The sequence below is a fragment of the Coregonus lavaretus genome (genome assembly GCF_964263955.1).
Source record: "Coregonus lavaretus genome assembly, contig: HAP1_SCAFFOLD_243, whole genome shotgun sequence".
Classification (NCBI taxonomy): Eukaryota; Metazoa; Chordata; class Actinopteri; order Salmoniformes; family Salmonidae; genus Coregonus; species Coregonus lavaretus.
The window spans coordinates 672,130-683,919 of record NW_028156709.1 but is presented as its reverse complement, the minus strand read 5'-3'; the positions used below and the strand labels follow the sequence as shown (position 1 = coordinate 683,919).

Here is an 11,790-nt window from a genome sequence, read left to right as displayed (position 1 = left end):
GGAGTGGGGGGCTTGGGGTGGGTAGGAGGGGCATAGGTCTGATCTGAGGGGGCCTAAATGGGGTGTGGGCATGGTTGACTTGGGGGGGAGTTAATTGGTGGGGGTGGGGGTGTAGATGTGGTTGATGGTGCTGTGGTCTGGATGTATCTCTGTATCTCTGTCTCTGTATTTCAGAGAGTACCTGTACTGATGTCATGTCTCCCTGGCAGGTTTAACCTGGACCCAGAGTGTACCTGTACTGATGTCATGTCTCCCTGGCAGGTTTAACCTGGACCCAGAGTGTACCTGTACTGATGTCATGTCTCCCTGGCAGGTTTAACCTGGACCCAGAGTGTACCTGTACTGATGTCATGTCTCCCTGGCAGGTTTAACCTGGACCCAGAGTGTACCTGTACTGATGTCATGTCTCCCTGGCAGGTTTAACCTGGACCCAGAGTGTACCTGTACTGATGTCATGTCTCCCTGGCAGGTTTAACCTGGACCCAGAGTGTACCTGTACTGATGTCATGTCTCCCTGGCAGGTTTAACCTGGACCCAGAGTGTACCTGTACTGATGTCATGTCTCCCTGGCAGGTTTAACCTGGACCCAGAGTGTACCTGTACTGATGACAGACTGTGGGAGGCGCTAGAAATCGCCCAGCTGAAGAACATGGTCAAAGCCCTTTCTGGGGGACTGGGTATGTGTCTGTCTGCCTGTCTGCCTGACTGACTGTCTGTCTGACTGTCACATCTAGGGCTGTAATACTGGGAATCTTACAAACTGGGTTTTGGGGAAAGTGTTTGGAATTTTGCAATCTCTAACTACACAATCTGGCAACCTCCAACTACACAATCTGGCTACCTACAACCACACAATCTGGCCACCTCCAAACCACACAATCTGGAAACCTGCAACAACACAATATGGCAACCTCTAACCACACAATCTGGTCACCACAATCTGGCAACCTCCAACCACACAATCTGGCAACCTCCAGCCACACAATCTGGCCACCTCCAAACCACACAATCTGGCAACCTCCAACCACACAATCTGGCAAACTCCAACCACACAATCTGGCAAACTCCAACCACACAATCTGGCCAACTCCAACCACACAATCTGGCCACCTCCAACCACACAATCTTTGGGAAAGCATATTGGAGGGAAAACTAATCAGACAATATGCTACTAAAATAGAGCTTTCAGAAAGACGATTGCCTTAATAACGACTTGTGTGTGTGTTTGCGTGTGTGTGTATGTGTGTGTGTGTGTGTGTGTGTGTGTGTGTGTGTGTGTGTGTGTGTGTGTGTGTGTGTGTGTGTGTGTGTGTGTGTGTGTGTGTGTTCCAGACGCGGTGGTGACAGAGGGAGGGGAAAACTTCAGTGTGGGTCAGAGGCAGTTGTTCTGTCTGGCCAGAGCCTTCGTCAGGAAGAGCTCCATCCTCATTATGGATGAAGCCACCGCATCCATCGACATGGCAACGGTGAGCTTACACACCCTAACAGTCATGTACCCTCCATCACTAGCTCTTTAGTAATATTATGATCATACGTTTCATTTTCTGCTCTTTTCATTTTGTACAGCCAGATTTATGACATTACTTTTACAGCATATGGGTATAAACATAAATCAATGTCAGATACATTATATAAATAAAAAAACAGACATTCATTATTGAGCCCTGTACATAGAGGTTTGATCAATAGCAGAACACATGTCCATGTATTTCAACCAGCCACATACTCTTCATTAGGGCACCTGTTTGTAAATGAAGCATTGATTTCCATTGAAGCTAGAATCCTTAGTTGCTGTATCCATTTTTGGACTTATAAATTAATAATATCTACCCATTGATTCTTAAAGAACATAACTTATAAATGCCTCATGAGCTTAGTTCAACTGTCGTAACCTCATCAGAACCCAAAATGTAAGCTTGTTTTACTCCAATGTTTGTAAACGATGTAAATGTAAACAAACACTATATAGCCTCAAAACATGGTTACAACCATAATGTTGATATCATGGATGGTCAGTCCTTGCATCCATAGCTCTGTCTATGTATTTGAGAGTGGTTCCATTTATCCAGCTCCATCCTGAGGCTGGGAGAACGTATTGTTATTGTTTCAATGAAGGATTCTATCTTTAGGGGCCGTTAAGTTTTGTTGCGATTGCTGCGCGACAGTGAGGACCCTCACTCTCCTCCAGCCTCTCAGGTTTCAGTCCGGAGGCATGGCAGTTTATAATAAAATTACTGGCAGTTTATAATAAAATTACTGGCAGTTTATAATAAAATTACTGGCAGTTTATATATCAATTACTTGCAGTTTATATATAAATTACTGGCAGTTTATATATCAATTACTGGCAGTTTATATATCAATTACTGGCAGTTTATATGTAAATTACTGGCAGTTTATATATACATTACTGGGAGTTTATATATACAGTGGGGGAAAAAAGTATTTAGTCAGCCACCAATTGTGCAAGTTCTCCCACTTAAAAAGATGAGAGAGGCCTGTAATTTTCATCATAGGTACACGTCAACTATGACAGACAAAATGAGGAAAAAAAATCCAGAAAATCACATTGTAGGATTTTTTATGAATTTATTTGCAAATTATGGTGGAAAATAAGTATTTGGTCAATAACAAAAGTTTCTCAATACTTTGTTATACAGTGATCCCTCGCCACTTCGCGGTTCACTTATCGCGGATTCGCTATTTCGCGGATTTTCATAATGCATTTTTTTTTTTTTTGTGCATTGTGCTCTGCATTCTGATTCGCTAAAAACTCACTCCCGCTTCTTGTATCAAAACATGCTACGAATTGTGCTATCATTTTGTCGTCTCGTGCAGTTATGTGTACGTACATAAAACAGCTTGGCAAATTTACATTAAGTTGGCCAAATTATCTTGTAATTTCGAACATCTCCTAAACCCATAATGTCGACGAAACGGCCTGGACCGACAAAAGCACCTGCGGATGGGCCCAAACGGCGGAAGATGCTACCTATCTCAGATAAAGTTAAACTTCTGGACATGCTAAGGGAAGGTAAATGACAAAGCCACAAAGCGACGATGAAAGAGAAGAGGGAGAAGAGGACACGAGAGATGAGGAGGAAGGACTAACGCTTGGTCGCTTAGCAACCATGGTGCGAATGGCCACTGAACTTAAGCGAGTAGCTGAGGAATGGGACCCTTTGATGAGCCGTTCATTACAGTTCTCCAACGTAATCGATGGTGGCATGTCGGTGTACAAGGATCTTTTTGCAAAGAAGAAAAAAGAGCGACAACAGCTGCCTATCACTATGTTCTTCTCCCGAACAAACACACCTGCACCGCGGGCTTCAGAAGAAGAGAACACTGCAGAGCGCAGTCAGGATGCAGCGGCCCAGTCTGAAGAGCAGTGAAACGGCCTACACGTGAGTCACTGTATTTGTATACATGTAATAGTTGCTAATTGTAAAAAAAAAAAGTTTTCTATTTCGCGGATTTCACTTATCGCGGGTCATTTTCGGAACGTAACCCCCGCGATAAACGAGGGATTACTGTATACCCTTTGTTGGCAATGACACAGGTCAAACGTTTTCTGTAAGTCTTCACAAGGTTTTCACACACTGTTGCTGGTATTTTGGCCCATTCCTCCATGCAGATCTCCTCTAGAGCAGTGATGTTTTGGGGCTGTCGCTGGGCAACACGGACTTTCAACTCCCTCCAAAGATTTTCTATGGGGTTGAGATCTGGAGACTGGCTAGGCCACTCCAGGACCTTGAAATGCTTCTTACGAAGCCACTCCTTCGTTCCCGGGCGGTGTGTTTGGGATCATTGTCATGCTGAAAGACCCAGCCACGTTTCATCTTCAATGCCCTTGCTGAAGGAAGGAGGTTTTCACTCAAAATCTCACGATACATGGCACCATTCATTCTTTCCTTTACACGGATCAGTCGTCCTGGTCCCTTTGCAGAAAAACAGCCCCAAAGCATGATGTTTCCACCCCCATGCTTCACAGTAGGTATGGTGTTCTTTGGATGCAACTCAGCATTCTTTGTCCTCCAAACACGACGAGTTGAGTTTTTACCAAAAAGTTATATTTTGGTTTCATCTGACCATATGACATTCTCCCAATCCTCTTCTGGATCATCCAAATGCACTCTAGCAAACTTCAGACGGGCCTGGACATGTACTGGCTTAAGCAGGGGGACACGTCTGGCACTGCAGGATTTGATTCCCTGGCGGCGTAGTGTGTTACTGATGGTAGGCTTTGTTACTTTGGTCCCAGCTGGTTCTGGGATTTTTGCTCACTGTTCTTGTGATCATTTTGACCCCACGGGGTGAGATCTTGCGTGGAGCCCCAGATCGAGGGAGATTATCAGTGGTCTTGTATGTCTTCCATTTCCTAATAATTGCTCCCACAGTTGATTTCTTCAAACCAAGCTGCTTACCTATTGCAGATTCAGTCTTCCCAGCCTGGTGCAGGTCTACAATTTTGTTTCTGGTGTCCTTTGACATATCTTTGGTCTAGGCCATAGTGGAGTTTGGAGTGTGACTGTTTGAGGTTGTGGACAGGTGTCTTTTATACTGATAACAAGTTCAAACAGGTGCCATTAATACAGGTAACGAGTGGAGGACAGAGGAGCCTCTTAAAGAAGAAGTTACAGGTCTGTGAGAGCCAGAAATCTTGCTTGTTTGTAGGTGACCAAATACTTATTTTCCACCATCATTTGCAAATAAATTCATTAAAAATCCTACAATGTGATTTTCTGGAATTTCTTTTCTCAATTTGTCTGTCATAGTTGACGTGTACCTATGATGAAAATTACAGGCCTCTCTCATCTTTTTAAGTGGGAGAACTTGCACAATTGGTGGCTGACTAAATACTTTTTTCCCCCACTGTACATTACTGGCAGTTTATATATATACATTACTGGCAGTTTATATATACATTACTGGCAGTTTATATATAGAGTGTGCGACTCTCTTTATTTGTTTTTATACGGAAAAGCAGGCCAACATCAATCTGAGGTCGTTACGATCACAGCTGTAGCATTAACCTTTGACCCTGACAGGTACACTCTATCAAACTACCATCACACTGTGATGTAGACAACAAAGAGGTGACAACACTCACAATGGAGTGACATTGCTGTGGAGTGCGCATGGTTGTATCTAAGGCTGTGCTCCTAATGACACACTATTCCCTATAAAGTGCACTATTTTCTGGCCAGGGCCTATAGGGCGATGGTCAAAAGTAGTGCACTATGCAAGGAATAGGGTGCCATTTGGGACACAGCCTAAAGAGCTGACCTACTTCTCATTTCTCACCCCTACAGGAGAATGTCTTACAGAAGGTGGTGATGACAGCCTTCGCCGACCGAACAGTCGTCACTATTGCAGTAAGTCTGTTACAGCCTGTAGGTCATTAGGTCATTAGCTTGAAAGGTCAGATGTGGAAGAGTTATTCTGTGTATAGATGTGGAGACTCCTCTTGGTCTGCTCTCTCTCTCTATGGATCAATCATTGGAGAAAGGATAGAGACTAGGACTAGCTGATTTCTCCTCGCTTTTAGATGAGCTCCTCTTCCTTATCCTATCTTTCCAATGTCTCCTGTGTCATCATACTGTACCTCTGCTACTCATGCCTCCAAATACTTCTCATGCCTCCAAATGCTTCTCATGCCTCCAAATGCTTCTCATGCCTCCAAATGCTTCTCATGCCTCCAAATGCATTTACGGACCGATTCAGAGTTGGGATAAGGCGGAACTCGAACATTACCATAAATCATTTATTGATGTCAGTGGGAGACTGATGAAAATTGATGTTAAGTGTGCTGCAGATCTCAACTCTGAATGAACCTCTCTAGACTCAAACAGCTTGTCTGCTGTCCTTCCTTCACCTGTCTTCTTCTCCTTGTTTTACCTGTCTGTCTGTTCTTGCTCCTCTCCTTCTGTCTCCCCGTCTATCCTTCTCACCGTTCTGCCGCCCAGCACCTGGTGTCCTCCATCTTGGAGGCTGAACAGGTGCTGGTGTTCTCCACGGGGCAGCTAGTGGAGTTTGACTCTGCAGCCAACCTGCTAGCACAGCAGGACAGCCTCTTCAGTGTCTTAGTGAGGACTCACAAGTAGGCCCTGTCCCACCCTGCCTCTCAGGCCTCTACAGCCTCCCGGGTTGGTACTGCATGCTGTCTGAGACCACTGTCAGGGGGTTAAAGAGAGGGGTACTACATCTAATCTGTCTGGGGGTTAAATAGAGGGGTACTACATCTAATCTGTCTGGGGGTTAAATAGAGGGGTACTACATCTAATTTGTCTGGGGGTTAAATAGAGGGGTACTACATCTAATTTGTCTGGGGGTTAAATAGAGGGGTACTACATCTAATTTGTCTGGGGGTTAAGGAGGGATACTACATCTAATCTGTCTGGGTGTAAGGAGGGATACTACATCTAATCTGTCTGGGGGTTAAGGAGGGATACTACATCTAATCTGTCTGGGGGTTAAGGAGAGGGTTACTACATCTAATCTGTCTGGGGGTTAAGGAGGGATACTACATCTAATCTGTCTGGGGGTTAAAGAGGGATACTACATCTAATCTGTCTGGGGGTTAAAGAGGGATACTACATCTAATCTGTCTGGGGGTTGAGGACGGATACTACATCTAATCTGTCTGGGGGTTAAGGAGAGGGGTACTATATCTAATCTGTCTGGGGGTTAAGGAGAGAGGTACTACATCTAATCTGTCTGGGGGTTAAGGAGGGATACTACATCTAATCTGTCTGGGGGTTAAGGATAGGGATACTACATCTAATCTGTCTGGGGGTTAAAGAGGGATACTACATCTAATCTGTCTGGGGGTTAAAGAGAGATACTACATCTAATCTGTCTGGGGGTTAAAGAGAGATACTACATCTAATCTGTCTGGGGGTTAAGGAGGGATACTACATCTAATCTGTCTGGGGGTTAAAGAGGGATACTACATCTAATCTGTCTGGGGGTTAAAGAGAGGGGTACTACATCTAATCTGTCTGGGGGTTAAAGAGAGATACTACATCTAATCTGTCTGGGGGTTAAGGAGGGGTACTACATCTAATCTGTTTGGGGGTTAAAGAGAAGGGTACTACATCTAATCTGTCTGGGGGTTAAAGAGGAATACTACATCTAATCTGTCTGGGGGTTAAAGAGATACTACATCTAATCTGTCTGGGGGTTAAAGAAAGATACTACATCTAATCTGTCTGGGGGTTAAAGAGAGATACTACATCTAATCTGTCTGGGGGTTAAAGAGAGGGTTACTACATCTAATCTGTCTGGGGGTTAAGGAGAGGGGTACTACATCTAATCTGTCTGGGGGTTAAGGAGGGATACTACATCTAATCTGTCTGGGGGTTAAAGAGGGATACTACATCTAATCTGTCTGGGGGTTAAAGAGGGATACTACATCTAATCTGTCTGGGGGTTAAAGAGGGATACTACATCTAATCTGTCTGGGGGTAAGGAGGGATACTACATCTAATCTGTCTGGGGGTTAAGGAGGGATGCTACATCTAATCTGTCTGGGGGTTAAGGAGAGGGGTACTATATCTAATCTGTCTGGGGGTTAAGGAGAGGGATACTACATCTAATCTGTCTGGGGGTTAAGGATAGGGATACTACATCTAATCTGTCTGGGGGTTAAAGAGGGATACTACATCTAATCTGTCTGGGGGTTAAAGAGAGATACTACATCTAATCTGTCTGGGGGTTAAAGAGAGATACTACATCTAATCTGTCTGGGGGTTAAGGAGGGATACTACATCTAATCTGTCTGGGGGTTAAAGAGGGATACTACATCTAATCTGTCTGGGGGTTAAAGAGAGGGGTACTGCATCTAATCTGTCTGGGGGTTAAAGAGAGATACTACATCTAATCTGTCTGGGGGTTAAGGAGGGGTACTACATCTAATATGTTTGGGGGTTAAAGAGGAGGGTACTACATCTAATCTGTCTGGGGGTTAAAGAGGAATACTACATCTAATCTGTCTGGGGGTTAAAGAGATACTACATCTAATCTGTCTGGGGGTTAAAGAGAGATACTACATCTAATCTGTCTGGGGGTTAAAGAGAGATACTACATCTAATCTGTCTGGGGGTTAAAGAGAGGGTTACTACATCTAATCTGTCTGGGGGTTAAGGAGGGATACTACATCTAATCTGTCTGGAGGTTAAAGAGAGGGGTACTACATCTAATCTGTCTGGGGGTTAAGGAGGGATACTACATCTAATCTGTCTGGAGGTTAAAGAGAGGGGTACTACATCTAATCTGTCTGGGGGTTAAGGAGGGATACTACATCTAATCTAATTAGCAGTTGGCTCTTGGAGGTTGACTCTTGGGGTTGTGAAATAAGACTAAATGAAAATACATGTTTTTATTCAGGTATCTGTTAGATTTTCTCAGCACAGTTTATCTCTGTCTGTCTGGCTACATTGCAAGTCAAAGCTGCATTGCATCCCTTACTCTTTTTTGTGTAGTTAAACAATCAATGTAATGTGTGTGTGTGTGTGTGTGTGTGTGTGTGTGTGTGTGTGTGTGTGTGTGTGTGTGTTCTTCATGCAGCATCGTGTACACACTATCCTGGAAGCTGACCTGGTGATCGTGATGAAGCGAGGGAACATCTTGGAGATGGACAAACCAGAGAGCCTTCTGGAGCACGAGGACGGCATGTTCGCTTCCTTCGTCAGGGCTGACATGTAGACTCACACACTGTCAGCTGCACAACATCAATCAGTCTATCAATCAATCAATTCATTAATCAATTAATCAGCCTCCTCAGTGTTTCCCACAATGCTTAGGTGGGGTGCAGAGGTCCAGATATTATTATCATTATTGACTGAAGCTAATACTGTAGGTTACTGTAGGGGAAACGGAGCCGGGCCGGTGGACCACCCCAACTTGGTAATGGTAGGGGAAACACTGCTTCCCAAAGCACCACTGATGGCCTTCTTGTGTTGATTATTGGTAATGTATTCGTTATTTATTGGTTGATTGATTGATCGAATGATTGACCTATTAACTTGGTCCTGTAAGGATCACAAATCGGTCATTAAATATGATTACAATTTTACAAAGCTTTACTTAAATGTTTTATGTTTAAATGATATATTTTGTTACACTTATTACTAGATCATGTATGTATATGTATATATTTTACACCATTACTCATAGGTAAGCAATAAGCAGGTATACTATAGTACTACTAGTATGGTACCAACACTGTAGGGAATATATCGCTGGAACATTTTTAGCCCGGCGACCCTCTGTCTGTCTGATGAGATGCTATGCTGACTGAACCATGGGACTGTGGACATTTAGTGGTCACTGACTCCTCTTTGAAAAGCACAGCTTTCACCCAATGGGTGTGCTCTAAAGGACTGAATCCTAACGTGAGATGTGCATGCCTAACTTCAACTTGTACAAACCTTGTGTACTGTAAACCATGCATTCATGTCAAGATGTATGTGAAAACTTGGGAGTTATGCACGTTGATCTTAAGTTAAGATCCAGCCCTAAATGATAAGGGAAGATTCCGCTTTCTTCTCCCTACCATAAGCCAGCGTTAGCGTAGCTCAGGCCAGCGTTTCTACCATACATGGTTCTGGCTGGTGTTATTGGTAAGGAAAGTGGTTTATATTTTCAGTATTAAACCTGGTTTCTGGGGAGCCGTGCCACTGTCCCACTGTAGTACCTGGATGTGTATAGTTATTTTGCATATCGAACAATGAGAATGTTATATTGACTTCTTTGTATTGTATTATAGCCTGAATGCCAAACTGATTCTTGTAATGTGACTTTGAAGAATTTCAGTATTTCCCACCATACTGCTGTGCTGTTTTGTTTGTCAGTGGAAAACGGTTTCTCATCTCAAGAAATTCATTTTTTATTCATTCTTCATTCTTATTCAATCCCAAACTCATGACCCACAATTCCTGCCCTACTTTCCGTACACACGTGTCGGCTGTTTTCATGTTTTCAACTCACCTCTCAACCAAGTGAGAAGAACCATTCATTTAACACCTCTGTCTCGTTTCTGGAAAGACGCCCTCTCTATAATCTATGAATGGGTAAGCGTCTTCTAGCCTGGTTGAACCAGACTGAACCATTGTTTTACTTCACCATTGTTTCATTTAGCTTGGATTCCAGGCTAGGAATCCCCTCAACCTCCAAACTCTCCAATGCATACATTATAAGTGAGTAGAAGCCAAGTATGTTTAATGTAGCTTCTGCAGTGGCGGGTGGGTCCATGTATGTAAAAGGCCAAAGGTCAACAACATGGCCCCTATAGTGTGACTGCTATCCTTCACCAGCGTTGTCTTTTTATGGGCAAAGCAGCACTTTGGTTTCAGTCAGTCTGTCAGAAAGCGCAGAGACACAACTCTCACCACTCTCTAGAAAGATGATCTCATGAGAGGAGAATGACTATAGATATAGAGCACTGATATATTGTCTAGGAGAATGACATTGGAGATGAGTGGTAGGCTATTTTCCCTCTGATGAATCTGAAGGCAAGGCTGTGGTGTGGTGTGTGTGTACGGCTATGACTGTCTGTTAATCCTACACTCTTAGAAAAAAGGGTTCCAGAAGGGTTCTTCGGCTGTTCCCATAGGATAACCCTTTTTGGTTCAAGGTAGAACCCTTTTGGGTTCCATGTAGAACCCTCTGTGGAAAGGGTTCTACATGGATCCCAAAAGTGTTCTACCTGGAACCAAATAGGTTCTAGCTGGAACCAAAAATGGTTATTCGAAGGGTTGTTCGTTGGCCGATTTTGTCTTGAACGGATGGTCGGGGGGCCGGAACATAATTACAAATAATTTGTAGACTGCAAATTGACCGCAAGAAGCCCAAACAGATATAATGTTTAACTAAAACATAATGATTTTAAACCTTGCTTACAGTTGTATATGATCACGTGTCTCTATTACAGTATGTGTGAGAATACTTGGGAACAGATTTTTTAAATTAAAATCACTTGGAGCTGATTTCCTTTTTGTGTGTGTGTGTGTGTGTGGGGGGGGGGGGGGGGGGGTTGCTCAGAAAGCTTGGGGGGCCAAATAAAACCACCCGTGGACCAGATTCGGCCTGCGGGCCACCAGTTGGGGAACCCTGTTCTATGGGGACAGCTGAAAAACCCTTTTAGGTTCTAGATAGAAAAACCCAGCTGCGTTGCAGTTCTTGACACACTCAAACCGGTGCGCCTGGCACCTACTACCATATCCCGTTCAAAGGCACTTAAATATTCACCCTCTGAATGGCACACATACACAATCCATGTCTCAATTGTCTCAAGGCTTAAAAATCCTTATTTAACCTGTCTCCTCCCCTTCATCTACACTGATTGAAGTGGATTTAACAAGTGAAATCAATAAGCGATCATAGCTTTCACATGGATTCACCTGGTCAGTCTATGTCATGGAAAGAGCAGGTGTTCTCAATGTTTTGTACACTCTACTTATAGATCTATAGTCATTCAGACTGCAGATATCCTTGATCCATATCACAAGAGATGATATCATCTCTGCTTTTACTGTTTATATTTTCAATCTTGGGAATGTGCACAGAAATATATGTTGAAATATTATCAATATCATTTCGAGACTACGTGTAGTCTTTTTTCATTTTATTTTATGTTTTAAGTATAGAACTAGTTGATCATTACACTGTGTGCCTACCTTTTTACACTTGAACTGATAATAAAAATGTGCTTTGAGTGAAAGTGCTTTTTGAGTTTAAAACGCTCACCTACACTCACTCTGTCTCTCACACACAACACACCAGACCTCC

At 43.4% G+C, this 11,790-nt stretch overlaps 1 protein-coding gene across 1 annotated transcript; it reads left to right on the top strand.

Annotated features, from left to right (window-relative positions):
• The first annotated feature begins 481 nt into the window (after positions 1–481).
• On the top strand, positions 482–10,988 carry LOC311126048 (ATP-binding cassette sub-family C member 8-like). Its single transcript, XM_084200075.1, has 4 exons — positions 482–677; positions 1,333–1,466; positions 5,313–5,375; positions 8,569–10,988. The coding sequence occupies exons 1-4, from the start codon at positions 554–556 to the stop codon at positions 8,704–8,706; spliced, it is 459 nt and encodes a 152-aa protein (XP_084056201.1). The 5' UTR covers positions 482–553; the 3' UTR covers positions 8,707–10,988.
• The last annotated feature ends 802 nt before the right edge of the window (positions 10,989–11,790 follow it).

What these genes read in the sequence shown, in the direction of transcription:
- LOC311126048 (XM_084200075.1), top strand. Translation starts at nt 554, where the DNA reads ATGTCATGTCTCCCTGGCAGGTTTAACCTGGACCCAGAGTGTACCTGT. An exon ending in AGCCCTTTCTGGGGGACTGG is followed by an intron (nt 678 to 1,332) that starts GTATGTGTCTGT and finishes TGTGTGTTCCAG; the next exon opens with ACGCGGTGGTGACAGAGGGA. An exon ending in GAACAGTCGTCACTATTGCA is followed by an intron (nt 5,376 to 8,568) that starts GTAAGTCTGTTA and finishes TTCTTCATGCAG; the next exon opens with CATCGTGTACACACTATCCT.